Source organism: Cheilinus undulatus, linkage group 8, assembly GCF_018320785.1.
Source record: "Cheilinus undulatus linkage group 8, ASM1832078v1, whole genome shotgun sequence".
NCBI classification, from domain to species: Eukaryota; Metazoa; Chordata; class Actinopteri; order Labriformes; family Labridae; genus Cheilinus; species Cheilinus undulatus.
In genome coordinates, this window is record NC_054872.1 from 44,952,488 (window position 1) to 44,973,384 (window position 20,897).

Consider the following 20,897-nt stretch of genomic DNA (forward strand, 5'->3'; position numbering starts at 1 on the left):
TGATTATTCTTGTGATCCTCATCTTCCTGATGGGATTTGGATTCACGTCGTACTTTTACCTAGTGTATTTTCTGTGGCTATGGCACCATCTGGTGGTTAAATGCATTTATGTGGTGAGGGTCCGGTGCGCTTAGCTGGTGTTACGGTTTACAAGGTGACCAGTTTGATTGATGACTATAAACCAAACGTGGTCTGTGGCAGTGTGGTAACATCTGATAACATCTGTCCACAGATGGCTTGGCCCCCGGAAAAAAAAACCCCAGAGAATGGGTCTTCTTCAGTTATGATTTATTGATATCACTGCATGATGAATCAGTAGCATTGGTGCTAGCATCCTGGCTAACAGCTACTTCATCTTGGAGGGAGAAGTGTTTCAAGCTATTATTGCTCTGATATTTGTTTTACTATTTTTTTGTTGTTGTTGTTTTTACTATTTTTATCCAAATTGTACCCACATTTATGACATTCACCACTTTTTGCAACTCGACACCCATTTTTGCCACTTTTCCTATTTTTGCTACTTTTTAACCCCTTTTCCCTACCCCAGAAGCCTCTTTTAAAATGTTTGTTGACATTACCCATTTTTGACACTTTTTAGCTGCTTTTCACCATTTCTCTGCCCGTATCTTATTCTCCTCTGCTATACAAAACATTTTTTTGCCACTTTTACCCCAATTTTGCAACTTTTGCAACCCATGTTTAACACTCTGTAACCCCTTTTCAGTACTTCAGATGCCCATTTTGCCACTTTTTTAACCACATCGAACCCATTTTTGCTTCTTTATGACCTTCATTGCCACTATTTGCTTTATGTCATCTTTAATATTTTTTTTGTCACTTTTTAGCCACTAAAAACTGCGAAAATCATAAGAACCCCTGCAAGTGCTTCTTTCAAGCTTTTCTTTACGCCGTAATAAAATATAATTATTAAATCTCTGTCTAATTGAAAACTTAAAAGAGGGCTCACGTTTTTAATTGGCCTCTAAATTATTCTGAGGCAACGGCGACCACACAAGCATTCAACTAAGAGTTGCCAGTTAACACGATTCCTCTTTTAACCGTGACACCGGAACTCTCTGTAGTTTACACTCCTAGCATCACGGAGATATTTTGGTGTAACACAAAACATTCAGTTGGGGCTTGAAGTGTTCCATAACGACATGTGTATGCCAAAACGTAATCCGCATGATCGCCAAAATACTCTGCATGTTTGTAAGTAATCCAGCCTACTTCATACCGAAGAGAGATAGCAGATGTTTATGGCAGCTAGCTAGACCTGCGGTAGCTCAACGCTAGTGCTACTGCTCGTCCTTCACTCGTTAGCATTAGCTTAGTCACGTTAGCATGTTAATAAACTTTGAAATTAAGTTTCAAATGAAGTGTAACTTAAGCATATGGTTTGTGGGGTCTTTTATACATATAAGTGTTCCATTCAGCCACAAATAATGACATCAGCGAGATAGTTAGCATTATGTGGCTAACTTTTTCAGACATAAGGATAGCGGATAGAGCTACACGTGAATGTAGTAGTGACATGGTTATGAAATGTTTGGGCTTACTTGGATCCTTTTTCGTAATCCTTGGGGCACAAAATGCGTATTTCCTTTTGGTGTGCGTATATGCATTGTGTAGTAGACTGATAGTAGTAGGGTTTTCACTTTACCAGAGTTTCAAAATTCGACACAGTGCTAAGAAAAGTCACGATATCGATACTTGTTTTTGCACCACGTGAACCAAAATTAAAGTCCTCTGCACCCAATTGGTCGCTTTCTTGTTAATAATTTTCTACCATTAACATGTAACTTCCTGCACACTTTCTAACTTACAACATAATAATGTTTATGTGGATTTTAAAGTGTGCTCTATGTCTGTTTACCAGCTTTGACAAAAATATTATTCAAGATATCCTTTTATGTTTCAGTACTTTCCAATGCTATAGCGACCATTAGATAAGATATTATACTGTAATAATATATTTGGCATTTAAAAGTATTATGTTAATAAAAGCCTTGATATCATGAGTCACTTGTAGATGTGCTGCGTTTAAGGGATGCATGACATTTGATTTTTAAAAATTTGATAAGCTGATGTTGCTAAACTATTTTTTTAAGATATTGATACTGATATATGCAAAGCTCTGTCTAAAAGTCCACATACAATACTTTCTTATAAGGTGAGGCAAGGAACAGGCATCTGACTGAAAGCTGTTTGATAACCGCTCTTCAATGGCAAAAAAAAGAAGAATAAAGTGCGATAACACAGCTATGGTACTAAGAAACTGACTTCCCTTCTCTTATCTTAAGAAATGATCAGTTTTACTGGACATACAATGCTTAACAAATTTATTAGACCACCTGTCTCAGAGACCATCCAGCATCATGAAGTGCTTTAATGCAGACGCTTTCATTTTCAGAGAGCTCTCCACGTTTTACCATTTTGAACAGGAATGAGGAGTTTAAAACTGAATTCACCTTTTATACCCAAATTTGAGCCGGCTCACTGGGCTTCTCTGAGAAGTCAGAAATGAATCAAGCATAACATTCAACCACTAAAACAAATGTTTCTGTTCAGGAATGCAAGTAAATAACTATCATTTGACATATTAATCAAAAATTAATAATGTGCTTTACTATTTTTTCTTTTTTTTTTGTAAATCAGTGAATTTGAAAATTCATGGATAACAATAATAATTATATTTTAGCATTAAAAATACCATTTGGGTTAAAGAGCTTCTACACATTGGTGTATTAACCATTGCAAAAACATAAAAAATGATTTTGGTTTTACCAATTTTTACCAATGCTGTTAATTTAGGGCAGCTGTGGCATAAACCTTACTTTGGGTGGTGGTCTAATAAATTTGTTAAGCACTGTATATGTAAATAATCAACCAACCCATTTCTTAAACTTTGTGTTGTCAAGTAAAATAATTTTTTCTTAAGTTAAAATTAACACCAAGCAATGATAAATCCGCCAGCCCATTACAGGTAATTTCCAAAGTGTCAAGATAATAATCTGGGTATTATGACTGATGACAAGCCAACCTTCAAGGTTCACGTGGCCTCGATTGCTCAGTCTTTCCAATTTTCCCTGTAATACATCAGGAGGATCAGACCCTACCTGACAGGGCATGCAACACAGCTCCTGGTACAGGCTCTTGTAATATCCTGCATTGACTACTTGAACTCATTGCTGGCAGGCCTCTCTGCAGGCACATTTAAACCTCTGCAGATGATCCAGAACTTGTCTTTAACCTTCCCACTACAGTACATGTCACTCCACTGTTCATCTCTGTACACTGGCTTCCAGTTGCAGCTCACATCAAATTCAAAGCCCTACTCAGTGCTTATAAAGCAGCAACTAAAACTGATGGACTAAAAGCATTTTGTGGCACTTACTGATGCTGTTTGTTCTTGTCTTGACCTTTGCTTATGTTGTATTTACTCTCGGATGTAAGCTATGTGACTTTGGACAAAGCGTCTGCTAGATGACATTGTAATAAATGCATATCTTCATCCTGGTCCGTCTCTTAGAGTCTTTGAATCTTCTTGGTAGTGACTTTTAAATAGTATTTTTCTCTGAAATGCACATCCTTTACTGCTGATATATGTATATTTTATAGAGGTTTTAAATATGAAATTTTCATATCTTCGGATATAAATTATTTACTGCAAGTAGTACTAGTATCATTCTGATAATATTGTGCATCCCTACTAAATTTTTGTTCATCTGTCTACTTTCCAGGTCTTAGAAGACAGATACCCTAAAATCCTTTCAGCTGCTTCTCAATCATGAGTGGCTCCAAACCGGACATCCTTTGGTCTCCCCACCACCCAGACCGATATGTCATCTGTGACTCTGAACTGGGCCTATACCGTATTGGACCTGTGGGCAGTTCAGAAACAAAGGCTGGCACTCTCCCTCTCTCTGAAGAAACTGCTGCTACTCTACTTGCTATTAACTCTGATACCCCTTATATGAAATGTGTAGCCTGGTATCCAAAGCATGAGCCTGAGTGTTTGCTCGCTGTCGGCCAAGCTAACGGCAGAGTGGTGCTCACTAGCCTGGGTCAAAGCCACAACTCCACATGTAAAGAGCTGGTGGGGAAAGAGTTTGTACCCAAACATGCTCGGCAATGCAATACTTTAGCCTGGAACCCAGTGGACAGTAACCTGCTGGCTGCAGGGCTGGACAAACACAGGGCAGACTTCTCTGTCCTCATATGGGACATCAGCAGTAAGTTTTCCCCCGAGGCCAGTGTCGCTGCTGAGAAGATTCGTCTCTCATCTGTGGATCTGGACTCTAGCTCGGTAGTGACCAAACCATTGTATGAGTTAGGGCAGAATGATGCTTGTCTGTCCCTCTGTTGGCTGCTTCGTGACCCAAAGCTGCTGTTGGCTGGCATGCACAGAAACCTTGCAATATTTGACCTCAGAAACACCAGCCAGAAAACATTTGTCAACACCAAGGCCATCCAGGGAGTGACGGTTGACCCACACTTTCATGACCGAGTGGCCTCTTTTTTTGAGGGCCAAGTGGCCATCTGGGATCTGAGGAAGTTTGAGAAGCCTGTGCTCACACTAACAGAGCAGCCAAAGCCCCTCACCAAGGTATGGTGCAGGAGGTGTCTGAGGACATTTGCTAAAATAAAATTTCTGTTAAGGTTTTTTTGTGATAAGAGCTGTGTTTTTTAAGACTTATCAAGATTTAAACATTGAGTTTATTTAGTTTATAAAATATTAAATTAAGTAAGTTTTATGGGCAGAAAGTCATGAATTAATAGTTGTCAATGCTCTCCTTTCCTACTTTAGGTGGCTTGGTGTCCTACCAGGACAGGCCTGCTGGCCACACTGACTAGAGACAGTAACATCATCCGACTGTATGATATGCAACACACTCCTACGCCCATCGGCGATGAGACAGAGCCCACCATCATTGAGCGAAGCGTGCAGCCATGTGAAAGCCAGATTGGCAGCTTCGCCTGGCATCCGTCCTCTCAGAATCGCATGGTGGTTGTATCAGCAGCTAATCGGGTCATGACTGATTTCACCGTGTTCGAGCGCATCTCATTGGCCTGGAGCTCTACCACCTCGCTGATGTGGGCTTGCGGCAGACACCTGTACGACTGCGTGGAGGACGGGGCTGAAGGGTTGGAGAGCGTGATCGAGAAAGACATCGCAACGAAAATGAGGCAGAGAGCTCAGTCCAGGTACGGGCATGATACGACGCAGGTGTGGAAGAATCACATGCTGGCGGGGGGAGACGATCCTCAGCTGAAGTCTTTGTGGTATGACCTGTTCTATATCCTTTTTTAATGGTACAGTTAAGCTGGCATTATTTATGTTGGCTTCGCAATCAGTTACTGTGGTGAACTTCCCTGGTGTACAAAAGTCTTTTCTCTTTGTCTTTGGTTGATACACACGGGATTATATTTCTATTGCATGTATTATTATCGCCCTTGCCAACATTTTGAATGGTAGAACATCTTTCAAACAACTTTTTTGTGTTACGATTTATTTGTTTAAAGATTGGACGGTTGCATTGACAGCGTGTGATGGGGAAATCACTACTTTTCTCTGCCAAAAACATGTTACAGTGTCAATGACAATATCAGCTTTGTTACACTGATTTTTACTGTAGTATCTTACAGCCCATTGCAATGAAGTGCAATGGGGCACAACATTCTTTCCCTGTCACCCTGTTCCTGCTTTCTTCTCTGTTGCTTGCATTGACATGGACAAGGAACAGAGAGGAAAGAGAGAAATGAAAATTCACCAGTAGTGTCGGGCAGAAAAATGTTCTTGATTTTTTTTTCACTTTCCTCACTCAACAGAGCTTGAGTTCAGGCAGTTGTGCATTAACAATATCCGTGTCCATGTTTGAAATGTTATGCTCTGACTTGTGTCAACATGGAGGCAAAATTGCAGCTGACAGATGTCAAAGGCTCGTCAATATGAAGTACCACACTTTAATTTCTCCGCAGTCTTAATAGAAGAGCTGAAGAGATGGAAAACAGAAATTTAGTGGGTGGAGAATTAAACATTTAAAAGATACTGACAGTTACATGCTGTAAGGAAATGATGTTATTCTCAGTGCTATAGTGTAATAATTATTATGCCTTCTAAGACAAAGATATGGGCTTGTTTCAAAGAGGTGAAAAATTGATGCAATTTTGGAACCTAGATATAAATCCTTGTCTTTCTTAAACCATTAATTTTCTTTTCTAATCCTCATTGTGATTGTATTTGATAAAAAAAAAAATTCAGTATCAGTTGACATTTTCCCAAATCAAATTCATGTTAAATTTGAGTATGCTGATGACATTCTGTTGTAATTGTTGTTCTTTTGCTGTTTTTTATACAATGCTTAATCCTATCTTAACGTATAACTGCAATATCAGCTACATTTCCTATGTAAGTATCACATATGAAGCAGTGCGCAGAGGATATGGAGCTGAAACTTCAGGGGAACAAACAGTCTGTGGTCTATTCTGGTATCAAAAACATTGTAAAGACCAGCTCAGGTAAATCACCAACACATTTTTTTGGAAATGTAATGATATAATCCACTTTTTGCTGAAGAATCGGATCTTGACTAAATGAAGGTAATACATTCTCTTAATAAACATTCTGTTAACTTCTTGGTTCCCTCAGGCACTACAGAGAGCCGTAGGTGCTGGAGCGGTTCAGACCGACAGACAGATGTACCACGATACCTCAGTGAGGAGCGTTTCCTCGCCCTGCGGCTTTGCGGTTGGGTCGGCCGAGGTCCAGATATCGACGTAGAGGTGTTCTTACGATCTCTGGAGCAGGAGCGAGAATGGGAGCGGGCGGCTGCTGTGGCTCTGTTCAACCTAGACATCCGGCGGGCCATCCAGATCCTCAACAAGGGAGCGACTGCTGAGAAGGGTGAGTGCTTCAGCTTTGTGAAGGTTATTAGAGAAAAGGAGGATTCGTTTGGTTCATTTATGTCAATGAATTAATTTTGCAACATTGAAAAATGAATTAAATTTAAAATCTAACAAATTAAATGGCAATAATATGCTTTCTGCAAAGACTTCTAGCAAAACTCTGTCAGAGAAAGAGTTTAAGATGGAGTAAATAAAACGCATCTAGTCCTTGGATTACAAAGTGCAGAGTCTTTTTAGCAAAGCACTGGCTACAAGGATGACTGTATCTGACCAAACAGCTATTTCCTAAAACCCCAGAAAAAGTGCAGCACCTTTGTCAATTAAAATATATATTTTGCATATAAAACATGTGTGTTATACTTAAACAAAATACTTGTGTGAAGATGTGCATCAATGTATTTTATGTCATTCCATTATCCTTTGATCATTCGTAAATTTCAGCTGTTTTCTTAAGATCTCGAGAACCTAACTTGTTGTTACAGGAAATCTAGTTTTGTTATCTAAAGACAATGACATAAGTAAGTTGAGATCTCAAGAAAACAACCAGAAATTACCCATGATCCCAGATTATAGAGTTGAATAAAATATATGGATGCATGGCCGCTTATGGCTTCTTTATATGTAGGGGTTAAAAGAAGCACTTCTTTTCTGTGCTGGTTTATCTGGTAATTATTTTACTCGTTAATCAATTAGTCATTTGTTCTATTAAACATCAAAGAACAGGGAAATACCTGTAGCAATAAGAAATAAGGCAATATAAGGCTGTTCTGTGTAATATACTTCCTAAATTCGTTGATTTGACTACCTCCATCTATAGTCTTTCTCATTTTTGCTTGAAAATAAACCTAATTTACTGAAACTTCTAAAAATAATCATCATCTCATCAACACATTGGTGATCTGTTAGATTGAATAGGCCACGTGATGGTTCAAAATGAAGGAAAACTACGAAAAAATCTAAGTAGTTGTGCCATCAAAACCTTTCTGACAGTATCATGTCTTTCTCACCTGAATACATTTATTCTTTATTTCCGGTCTCTTTTTTTAACGTTCTTAATTTCTTACAGCAGTGGTACATTGTTTACAAAACATTAGCAGAACCCTTTTTTTTTTACAATTTGAAAATTAACTAATAAAACACGAACAGAGCAGGTATTACATGTACAAACATTACTCAAAAAAAAACAAAAAATCTCCCACAGCACCATACTCATTCCTTTATGTTCCACTGTTACAGGCTTCTAGTGGCCAGATTTCCTGTATTTCCTGTGTTTTTGAGTTCATACAGCAAAATCCAGTCCAGAAGCATCAACCATATCCAAAACAGGTTGCCGTACTTAAAGGAATCCCTAAGTGTTATTGTGAAGGGCATAAGTTAGTTTTTCCAGAGGTAATATTCTCAAGACCTCCTTATAACAATCACCCACTGAAGGACTGTCCTTAGAAATCCAGAATTTGAGAATTGTCTTTCTTGCTCAATATAGGAGTATTCTTATCAGTTTGGCAGTGTGTTTGTTCCTTGCACTGTCCACTTTAGCTCCCAAAATGTACTGAAAAGGTGAGAGCTCCACGTCATGTTTAGTCAAAGCAACCCCATTGTCTGTCACTTCTTTCCAAAATTGCTGAATTTTAGTACACTTCCACAACATATCTGAATAACTACCAGTTTCTAGATTACACCTAATACAAATGGGTGAGCCAAGACCAAGCCAAGACCAAGCCTACCCCTTAGGGACGGTGCACAATGAATACATTTATTCTGGTACTTGCAATTGTCCCATCCTGTTAAACATCGAGTGCCTGTTTTTCCTCCAGATCCTTTTACCAGATGAATTTAAGATCTCCAGGAATTCCAAACATGTAACAGCAGGAGAACCTTGTTTTTCACACAACACTCGTCTTGTATCAGCTGCAGTGATTCTCACACTGAGCTTTAATGAATATGTGGAGAGAACACTGCTGTTTACACACGTCTTGACAAAGAAAAATTCCACCAATGTAGGTCAAACGCTTTTCTGCTGTGTGCTCTAATGAGGGTTTCCTGAGCATGACTGATGGGGTGAGTCATTAGATAAGGTGTGTCAACAGAACCTTCTCCACAGTTACAGTGTTTTCTCTCAAACTCTCACACCATCAATATGACCCCAGAGAACCTTTATAAATGTGTTATAAATAGTAAATAAACAATGTACCAGGGTTGTTACAACACTAGAAGTTTAAGCTTTAGTACAGAGTTAGAAATAATCAATTGGTATCAACATCTTTGGCTCCCATTATAGGCTAATTTCTTGTTAAAACGATCAAAAACAAAGCTAGTACACCTTTAAAACTCTTTCAAAAGTTCCATCAGCAGACCTCTGTGTTGAACTCATATAAAGACAGGTTGTGTATACATCTGCATGTTTGACTTTTCTCTCACAGGTGATCTGAACCTGAACGTAGTCGCCATGGCTCTGTCAGGCTACACAGACGAGAAGTCTTCTCTGTGGAGGGAGATGTGCAGCTCTCTGAGGCTGCAGCTGAAGAACCCCTACCTGTGCGTCATGTTTGCCTTTCTCACCAGTGAGCCTGGGGCCTACGATGGCGTGCTGGTACTGGATCTCTTACTATCGTAAAATTTCATGGCTCTGTTGTAAACACAAGAACACTGAGTAGAAGGAAACAAGTCTATATAAATTACAATCTTTCCTCGTCATCTTGGCTTAAGATAGGATCAGGTGTTGTTGCGGAACTGTGCCACATATCAGAACAAGTACAAGCGAACATCTATTCTTTTTACTCTGTTTCAAAAGCTTGTTTTAAATCCTGTTGCTCTGAAAGTATTTAAGTATGAAATGGCATGAGGAGATAAAAGTCTTTGTGTTTCAGTATGAGAGCAGTGTTGCTGTGCGGGACCGAGTTGCCTTTGCTTGTATGTTTCTCAGTGACGCCCAGGTAACAACACAAAGCAAATCTTTCCGCAGTAGATTACACGCTGATGTAACCTGGAACCTATAGTTATGTCTTTGTGTTTAATCGGCTGCAGCTGCCTCGTTACATTGACAAACTGACCAATGAAATGAAGGAGGCGGGGAACCTGGAGGGCATCCTGCTGACGGGTTTGACTAAAGATGGCGTAGACCTTATGGAAAGCTACGTGGATCGCACAGGAGATGTCCAGACTGCCAGCTTTTGCATGCTGAAGGTATACAGACACTTAATGACAATTTACGAAGTTACCTGCAAAGTTAAGGCCTTACTGCATTTTCACATACAATTTGTTTATTTTGGGAGGATAAACTCTGATAAACCAGTAACTTGGAGACAATATTTTTTAACAATTCACCAGGCAACAATTATTCCTCACTGTAATATCTTTCAGCTAAAGGTTGCTTTTTGCAAACTACTGCTTTAAAAAAATGACTATATATGCAAAATGAGTGGTCTCTTCTTTGAAGTTTTTATTATGAACCAATCCATTTTGCTTCTACTATCCATACATACAAATCTGTGGACTAGTATCCAACATTGGATATAGAAGCTCAGTATTTTGCTAAAGCCTACTTCTCAAGCAATGTTTCCCTAATGTTAAATAACATCATATTCCTTATTAAAATGTTGATTTTAAAGTCCCTGTAAAGTGATTCAAAATGTTTATTTTAGGTTTGCTGTATGAGAGGCCACTGTGTTCTGAACCCCCAGGCCAGTTTTCAGTCATGAAAAAAAAAATCTCAAAGTTTATAAAATTAAGCTTCAAAAACATGAAAAATGAGGCAATAAAATCTGCTCTAGGACAGTGTGGGTGTGGGCGTGCCACGCTCACTTATGAGAAATACGATCCCCTCAAATTTTGAAAATGCTTCTGATCAGAGCGCAGCTGCCTGGCTTTGTGTCAGAGCAGAGAGACAGAAGTTTGGGATTATCTTTACTGTTTTCTGGTACAATTCTCTCTGTTATGATACATTTAATGACCCAAGGCTGATAGATTTGAGAAATTTACCTCACAGTGAAATAAAACACAGCATGTAGCTGGCTGTTTACTTTTAATGAAGGCAGTGATATCAGCTAACAACAGACTGCACTGAGATGAACTCCTCTGTGATTTTATATCATTGTAGCGTGGGGGTGGTGGGGTAATTCAGCATCAAGAATGGTGATGTCATGGGCTCATATATCCGCCCTGCTCAAATTTAACCAAGCCAGGAAAGGGGTGAACAACTTTCTAATGGTCTAAATCCAAAATTCACTCACACATAGATCTCAGTGTTTTCACATGTTTACAGCAACCATATTCCAACATGTCTAGTGTGTTTAGACCAAAGGTTTGGATTTCACTTTATAAAGCAGATATGTGTGCAGTGGAGCAGGAAGGAGCACTTTAACAGTACTCCTTAGCTTTGCAAGCAATACCTTTCTTAATGTTTCTGTCTACCTCCTTTGAATTTTGTTAGCATGTAAATTCTGTGAAACAACGAGAAAATAGCATTTTATTTTCTGTATCAATGCTTTGTTTCAGACTCAGTCTCAGTCAGTCTCTTTCTTTTCTCTCTGCATACTGCCTCTCTGCAGCTTTGCATTGAAAATGTTAGTCTATCTCTGTTTTTCTTTCAAAACCTTTTGTTTAAGTACGTTTCATTTTAGTATAGCAATATTCTAGTGATGTCAAAAGTAAAAAAAAAGATACTGGAAAACATTAACAACCTTATTATCAACGTATGCTTGATATTGTACTTTGATAAAGGTTTTATATGTTTTGGTTTTACATGTTAGTATTTTAATGTTTTAGCAAACAAAAAGTGCATGAGCACTGTGCTGCTAATTTTATTTGTGTGTAGTGTCTTTGCACTTTTTTTTAACAGTTGCAGCACAATTTAACAATACTGTAATAATACAGATAACCATAATCATTTTGTTCACTGTAATTAGAAGTTTTTATGTTACATCTCTGAACACAAATATGATGAATGCATACATGTCACCCCTTATGTATGACCACACTCCTCACCAAGTGTATGGTACTGGTAACTCCTAGATGATTTAATTTGTTTAATCATGAAACACAAGAACATTTCTTGACTGGGTGTTCATTGTTTAAAGCTCAGGTATTCCCAACAACAAATGAAAGTCAGTTAGCTCATAAGACATGGTTTAAAGACTTACTTAAATGTACAAAACATTAAACTGCAACAAGTAAAGGATCTGTCAGTCTGATTGCTTCATTGGAGAGCTTAAAGTACACGCTTAAACTTGCCTGTTCGTTTCTAAGAGGTCAAAGCTGTTATTCTTAACATAATCACACCTCCTTTAACAATACGAATCAAGCCTTGTTGGAGTCGTTTGCTCTCATGTTCTATAAAGGCACACTAAAGCAAATACAGCCGTTGAACAGGTCTGTAACTTTTTAACACGCTGTAGAATGACTCTCTTGATGTGCATGCTCTCATTTCCTGTTATAACCCACGAACTGTACAAAGCAGTAATCATCTCTGCTCTTTATGTAGTACATATACATACACCATCTTATACACATTGCACAGCATGTAATGTCTGCTGGAAAAGTCACGGAGGTTTCATAAATTATTTCTGTTACACCCCTAACTCATGTAAACTGGAGTGATCATGCCAAACAGCTAAGAAACTATGTTTTTTTTAACAGGGATCTCCAGGTGATGTATTGAAAGACCCTCGAGTCCAATGCTGGATTGAAAACTACCGCAACCTGTTGGATGCGTGGAGATTTTGGCACAAACGGGCTGAGTTTGACATCCACAGAGGAAAACTGGACCCCAGCTCCAAACCGCTGGCTCAGGTAAGGGACAGGAGAGGATTTAATTGTTTTGATCCTGCTGTAGATTGATGGATAATTTAGGTATGCACGGTATTATTGGCATGATATCCATATTGGCAGCTATAAATTAAAGGAGTTAATTATTGGTATAGGTAGATATTAAAATTTCTGTGAATTTACAACTGATATATCTGCTGTCAATATTGGCATATACTGGCAGTAAAATAGCTGCATATGAAAACTTTTTGTAGAGTTTTTAACAGCATTAACAGACTTGAGCCAGCTGAGGTCTTTGTCTTTGTTCATCCTCATTTCTTAAACCTCAAAAGGCTTGAAGGACTTGATGGTTTCTGCTTAAAGGTCACATATTTTAGCCTTCTTTTTTTTTTAAAGGATTATTTTGGTCATTTTTGTGCCTTCTTTGATAGAGGAGAATAGTGGATAGAGTTGGAAACGGGGATGAGAGTGGGGGAGAGACATGCGGTAGGGGGCCTCAGGCCGGATTCGAACTCAGGCCGTTTGTGTACATGGGGCGCGCCTTAACCACTCAGCCACCTGTGCCCCACATATATTTTAGCCTTTTAAGACAGGTTTATACTGGTCTCAGAGGCCCCCAAAACATGCCTGTGAAGTTTGTTGCTGAAAAACACTCCAGTAGTGGATTTTTGCATGCCTTAAAACCCTTTGTTTCAGGCCTGCTCAGAACAAGCTGTTTCTGTGGCTTTAAATGTTACTGAGCTGTCTGACTTCACCCATGATTCTGCCCCTCTCAGAAAATGGATGTGGCTAAATGGATGTGGCCCTCCTGATCCTCCTCTCAGCTGAACTTTCTTCCAAGCAGGGAGAGCCAACCTGGGGGCGGTGCTAACTCCCCACATGACATTATGAGGGGAAAATCTGAGAGCGGCTTGTTTCAGCACACATTTTCTGAAAGGTGGAGAAAGAGAAGGGGGAGGGAATGGATTTTTTCTGATTTTTGGGGAGATTGTGGACAAACCAGGGGCACACATTTTTGTTAGAAAAGCCTGAAAAGGTGTATTTTGCATAATATGTGACATTTAAATTAATTTGAAAATATCGGCCTATCAAGATGGTCTGTGGTGGTGATTACAAGATGGTCTATGCAGATTTTCATGTGCTTGAAAATTTAAAAAACAAAACATATGCAATGCATCATTTTTCATCACAGAGTTTGGGTCTAACATTATAGAATAAGACTTAAATTCCAAAATAATGGAACTATGACTGTGAGATTAAAATGTTAATTGATTATGTTTAATTTTATTAGAACATATTGTTTTTATTTTGCAGTATGTATCGCAGAAAGAAAAGATATGGCATTGTCACCTTTTACAAATCTTTCAGCCCTAACTGGTAATGTTTGTTCAGTTCAGACAGGTCTCTTTGCCTCTTTTACTCACTTTTGGGTTTAATGTGTTTATCTGCTGTTTCGGTTCTTTTTGATGCTGCTGATTATTAGAATAATTTAGAAAAATATGTGGCAGAGAAATGCATCATAGTATTGAAAATTTTGGCAATCTTAACTCCAGCCGTGACCGAGAAATACAAATGCTTTTTTCCATTTTCTGGTCAACCTTTTCTCCATCTTTTTTCTGAATTCTGCTGAGTCTACTTTTGCTGGTATTTGTGGAAGTATCATGTCATAGCTTTCCTTCTGAAGTCCCTCCAAGTTTGAGAGTAGGTCACTGAACGCTCCTCGTTCTGTTTTTTACAACTCATGTAGTTTTGTGCCAAGCAGTGTGAGTCAAAGCCCGGCTCATAACACTCACAATTATTGTTGTAAAACCTGTGTAGTTAGTGATCTTTGTTTTCATCTCTTACACGGGAGAGAACTGCTCCACATAGTGCACATACTGTTCTACAATAGGCCCTTTGAATAGTTGTAGTACTGAAATGATTTGATTAGGAATACACTGCTAATTTAGGCTGAACAGTTAAAGTGCATTTTTAAAATACCAGTATTCACAGCTCAGCATGGTTGGATTATTGCTGTATTATCTAATTCTTATCACTCCTTCACCTCACAGTGAAAATCTGACAGCTGCTGAGCGTGTGCTTGTTCGTTTTTTACCTTCATGTTCACCAGTTCTTATCAACCGACCTTTGTGTTTGTTCGTGTGTGACAGGTGTTTGTGAGCTGCAACTTCTGTGGGAAGTCCATCTCCTACAGCTGCTCTTCGATGCCTCACCAGGGCCGTGGATTCAGCCAGTATGGTGTAAGCGGCTCGCCCACCAAGTCCAAAGTCACCAGTTGCCCCGGCTGCAGGAAGCCCCTGCCTCGCTGTGCCCTCTGCCTCATGAACATGGGCACACCTGTTTCTAATTGCCCAGGTAAACTGGCAAATATACAAGCTGATGTTCAGCTGATCTTTACAGCATCAGGAAAGAATCTTGGATCAGCTTGTCTGTAATCCCTAACTGGGTATCTGCAAGGTTGAAACTCAGGACTTTGATCAGAATTTAAGAGCTGTTGCTTGCAGTGGTTAATCTGCCAACTCAGGTTCCTCATATTCGTGATGTCCCTAACGTACTCAGATTGTATTGACTGTTTATATTGACTTATGGATTAATTTCCTTTCGCAGGAACAGGAAAGTCAGATGAAAAGATGGACCTGACAAGGGAGAACAAACTCGCTCAGTTCAACAACTGGTTCACCTGGTGTCACAACTGTCGACATGGCGGCCATGCTGGCCACATGCTCAGCTGGTTCAGGTGGGACTTTCAGTCAGGGCTGCACATGCAGACAGTTTCAGACATATATGTAGTGGTTCATGTCCTTTTGCACATCTTTGAGTCTGAATCAATACATTTATTTTACAATTGCTATGAGGGAAATGTTTTTGAACTTGAATTAGTGTTGTGGTCAACAATAATCCTTCCCTCATTTAAAACTGTTTTAAACATGCATTACTCTCCCTCCCTTATTATGGAGGGTTTAAGTGATTCCACTGATCTATAAAAAGTCACTAAAGCTCTTAAGTAGCAGTAAATGCTATTTTGCAAAGATTTGTCCATGTTGGGCTACTGCTAGGAGAGATGACTCTCTACTCCATCCTCTTTGAGCGAAGAGTTAATCCTGTGGTTTCTCTTAAATGTAGCTGAAACCATCTAAAACACACACATAAAGTGGAAAGTTGAAAGTTGAAAGTTGATCTTTACTTTTTTGTATGCTCTGTTTATTTCTGTGTGACAAAAAGTTTGGATCTAAATGATTAATGGTACATTATACTTATACTTATACTTAAATAATCTTGCAAGACAAGTACCTCATTTGATAAAAACATTTTCTTGACACTGACAGGCTCTGAATTTTATTTTCTTGTGAAGAGCAATATTATAGAAAAGTACCCAAAAAAATAGATTTTCTTTGTCAAAGTAAAATTTTTAGACAGTATGGTACTATGCATAGGTTCTCTCTTTAACTCAACTCAACTTAATTTGTATAGCACCTTAAATACATAAAATTATGCAGCCCAAAGTGCTTCACAAATAACAGACAAAAAAGCACATAAAACCATTTCAAACTAGGCAAAAAAAATCAAAACAGTAATGAGACTAAAATATTAAAAAGTCAGTAAAGTACATTAAATGATAAAGCTAAAAATATTGAACAATAAAATGACCCCATGCTGAAAACCAGATTAAAAAGATGTCTTTATGTTTTTTTTAAAACATCAGTGGTGTTCACTTATTTACAAGGATCTAGTTGTTGTTGTTGTTTTTTTTTTTTAATTAAATTTATGATTATCTTTTAAGATTGTTTTGGTGCTTTTAGCCTTTATTTTGATAGGACAGTTGAAGAGAGACGATAAGTATGAGAGAGTGGGGAAGACATGCACCAGACCATGCCTGTGTCAGGGATCAACTCTGCAACTAGTGTGTCGAGCCTTCTTTACCAAATGAGCTTAACCCGGTGCCCATCTTGTCTTATGTTTTAGAAGGAATTCTTAGAAAACATAATTTTCTAAGAATTTTCTTAGAATGCATGCATTAAGAGCATCTCTTTGTGCTCAGGAACGTTAGGAATATGGCCCCTGAAGTTCAGAGCTCTAAAACAATATGAAGGGCTTTCTGACATTGTTGGCTGGAACAGAGGTTAACAAACTTTTCAGCCTGTGACCCACAAAATATCAGTGTCAGAGACCAGGGACTCCCACAACCCTGGAGGTGGTTGACAGATTCTGCACAATGCATCGTGCTCAGATTTACACACAAATTGAGCTAGACCATATTGTGATTAAACTCAATTTTGATAAATTGCTCAGCTTTACTAGACACCAGCATTTAAGTGATTGGACACAACAGATAAACATCTGTGACTGACATTGGTTCATGCCACATTATTTTCCAATGGCTAATGTTTGTCAACAGAGCAGATACTGATCAATACAGATGTTATACTGATGCATCTGTGCATCCCTAGGGTTTTCTGTTACTTTTTACAATTAAAAATATGAGACGAATGTGTAAAGCCAGAAACTTAAGTAACAGGTTATTTGAAGGAGCATAAGACTGACATGACGCCTGTCATTGACATGGAGGAGGCATCAAGTGTCATTTGGTCATTTATGTCACCTTTAATGCAAAGCTGACATTGTTTGATCCTTTTTTGCTTATATGTACAGTAAGGTAAGGCTGTTGGTGTAGCCTAGCATGAAGACTGGAAACAATAGGGGAGAGTGGGTTAAGATCCAGTTTTTACTTAGGTGGTTCTCCAGGAAAAAAAAAAGCTGCAGGTTAACCAGGCAGAGTGCAAGGTACACTGAAAACTTCCACTCTTGTTTTGCGATGTCCAGTGATATAATTGTGTTTATATAGAAGTGGGTATGCTCTTTTTATTGTATTACAGGTGGTATAATCAAGAGAATTACACTTGATGATGACATTCATAAACATTAAAGCCTCCTTTATGTGAATATGTCAGTCTTACAGGTACCCCTTCAAATATAGTATTATAGAAACTTTTTTGTTTGTGTTGAAGAGCCACCAAAAAAGTTTTTAAAAGTCCTGAAGTTCAGAGTTGAAATGTTTTGTCTTTGTCAGGTCAGCCAATAAAAAAAAAAAAAACTTCCTGGTAGGGATGTATTGGTTTCAAATTCTCATGGTAAGACAATAGCACTGTAACAAGACCACCATACTTTATTTTTTTCCAGAACAACAAATGAACACTTGGAAAAAGTGGTGTCAGCATTTATTAAAACAATTGCACTTTGACTATTACAATATGTACAAAAAAGTGCCACAGGTGTGCATTAGGCTTAGAATATAAACTTATACTTTAGCTCCAGTGTGTTTACTAATCTTTTAAAACCTTGGTTGTTACCGACTGAAAACAGCTGTAGGTCTTTGGAGATATATTCACCAACACACCTTGTGATTGGTTGAGCCCTCGCATTGTTGTAGGGCAGTGGGATTGTGAACACTTACATTTCTTGACTCTGGCAAACCAAAATGCTTCCTCACATCAGATTTAAAAGTCATTGGAGCCTCCACGATCTCAAAAGCTGGAGCAAGGGCAGGTGGTAGTTGTAGTTACTAGTTCCCTTCACTCTGCTCCACTGAAAAAAACGACACTTTTTGCCCTGAAGACCTATCATTTGAAATGGTCACATGTCCACCGAGATGCTTCTGTCACCATGAGAGTAACAACATTGTTACTACTCTACTTTTTCTAACTTGAGTTACACAGACATTGTTTGCCCTTTCTTTTAAGTCTTGAGTCCAGGAGGTAAAAATGTTTGTTTCCTCTGCTGTTCATAAGTTTCATCTAGTCTACATGTTTTTTTAATTGGCCTACTGTCTGTGTCTGTTACAGAGACCACACAGAGTGCCCTGTGTCGGCTTGCACGTGTAAATGCATGCAGCTGGACACCACAGGGAACCTGGTGCCTTCAGACAGCAGCTAAACAGAAGACGCCTGTCGGAAACTGAAGCCAAACACCAGCACGAAGCCAACCAGTGCAGGTTCACTGCTGCACCCGCCACACCAACAACTGGCCAAGGGACGAATGGTGCCAGCAGCGTCCTCCTCTGGAGCGGCTGCTTGAATAGAATGAAATACTGTTAAGTTATAGCCTAGTGAATGTAACTTTTGTAACAGAGCCCTATATGAAGAAGGGAGGCAGTGTGTGTTACTGATTTCACTAACTGAATCAATGACAGAAAGGGAGCAAATGCAAACTCACTCTTCTGCTAATGAGAATCCTACTCAGGAGAAATACAAGAGGCGCTGCTGTAATCAGCCTCTTCAAATTTAACCTGAATCAGGCTTGTTGTTTTATTGTAATCTATTAAAGAAGAAAATCATTTGTTCAGTCACACATCGGGTTGTAAAGATGTGATCATAGGTGCCAATATGTCCTTTTCGTAGCTTGTGCTTTAATATTTAACGTCTTGTTTGTCTTACGAAAGGATCTTCACATACCTCATGAAAGTGATGTTCGGGGGGTGAAGTACGGTCATGCCGGGTGATGAGCAGAGTGTAGCGCACAATAACAACACTCTCTTGCTCTCTTCGTGTTCTTCTATGCCACTCTTCATCTAGCATTGTGCAGGGAGGGCTTCCAGCATGAGGGTGGTTTAGGGGGCGAGAAGGATGAAGGATAGGAGAAGGTAGGGGTGCAAGGGTAAGGAGGGTGGGTGGTTGGGTGCGTCTGTATTCACCAGCCCACTCCAGGCCTGTGGTCCATGAAAGAAGCTCGCCAGAAAACAGCAGCTGCTCGGCACTCTGACAAGACCCTCCAGATTGTTCCCCTCATAAAGAACCTCAGCTGCCGGAACACTATTGACTCAAAGAGAGGGTGAGAGAACAGACAGCCTGAGCCCTCTCACCCCCCTCCCCTCCTTTCCTACACCCTCTGACATACACAGACATGCCCTCTCTTTCTTTCTCCTTCTCTCCAGTGCCCAAATTGCACCCCAAAACTATGCATACCACACATCAATCCAAGGATGGGCGCCGTCTGTAAGGGGACGGCCGTGTGTAAGCTGCATTGTAAATGGGTTTTCTCTCTTTCTCCGCCACCCTCCCTGCTCTGTCACCAACCTAGGGAGGCATTGTAAGTTAGAGGCAGCCTGCACCAGAGCTGGCTAAATCACTTAGTCATGGAGCGGGGAGGAGGAGAGAAGTGAGGAGAGAGGGAAGGGGGGCACAGGAGCTACTGTATGCTGCTTTCACCAGGATCCCGGTGTGGGAGGTTTTATAGGCCTGTGTGCCCTTTTGTGAACTATTTCTGAGTGGAGCTGACAAATTGGCGAGCCGTGTTGTGTCCTGAAAAACACAGACGCTGGAATTTCATCCTTTCACTGTTTCTTGTTGTGTTTGCCTTTTAAATAAATTCCAGCTGACAAATTGGAGCGCTGCTGAATGGGCTGTTATCCATAAGTTTACATGGTTTATTTTTACATTATCGTGTTTCATAGACACAGATGGCGTGGGTTTTCAGTCATATGCATTCTTTATCTTTGCTTAAAAGCATTGAGTCACACATTATTCTTCCATGGGAACTCCTGCAGAAACACAGGACCTGATTGCAGGCAGAGAGGTGGACATCAGTGAAAAACAACACATTTTAACTTTCAGAAACAATCAATAAATGTTGTTTGTTGCTCTTTATTTGCTTAAATGTTCATTATTAGATGTTTGCAACAAAATGTTTGTTAGCAGTTCTGCAGTTTTTTTTTCTTGTCAGTTTCATTTTAAATAGATTTATTGTTTGTCTTCTCTATGTTTTTCTCAAAATTGAGATTAGTTACCCTTCCCCTTGATAAACAGCCAAATTATTTAAGTCAGTATAAACTTTATTGGATGAATATGTTTTACAATACAAGTAAAGGAAGACACTCACAGATACACATAATTTTCAAGGCAGAATTAAAATATGAAAACACGTAAAACTATTACCACGAGTTAAGAATAAAATAATTAAAACTGCTGTGTTGTACTTATTTATATGTAACAGGAAGCTTTGTATGCAATGGAGGAATACACAGTGTATCAATAATGTAAGACATTCTGTCTATAAGTTCCATTAGTAGGGTTTAAGATTGAAACTGGACATCTACAAGTATATTTCCAGGATGACTACGGGGTGAACAATAATGTCATAATGATCAAAAGCTCCATTAATGACAAGAGAAGGCATAAACTCTTTAATTTTTATTTTAAATGTGTAGTTCAGTATCTCTAAAATCAACATAC

The 20,897-nt window shown here is 39.1% G+C and overlaps 1 protein-coding gene across 1 annotated transcript; it reads left to right on the forward strand.

Moving 5' to 3' along the window:
- The first annotated feature begins 1,098 nt into the window (after positions 1-1,098).
- Positions 1,099-20,610, forward strand: mios (missing oocyte, meiosis regulator, homolog (Drosophila)). Its single transcript, XM_041793640.1, has 12 exons — positions 1,099-1,212; positions 3,744-4,609; positions 4,811-5,300; positions 6,424-6,522; positions 6,653-6,907; positions 9,330-9,499; positions 9,777-9,842; positions 9,934-10,092; positions 12,544-12,696; positions 14,823-15,027; positions 15,280-15,409; positions 18,513-20,610. Exons 2-12 carry the CDS (start codon positions 3,791-3,793, stop codon positions 18,601-18,603), a joined length of 2,637 nt encoding a protein of 878 aa, XP_041649574.1. The 5' UTR covers positions 1,099-1,212; positions 3,744-3,790; the 3' UTR covers positions 18,604-20,610.
- The last annotated feature ends 287 nt before the right edge of the window (positions 20,611-20,897 follow it).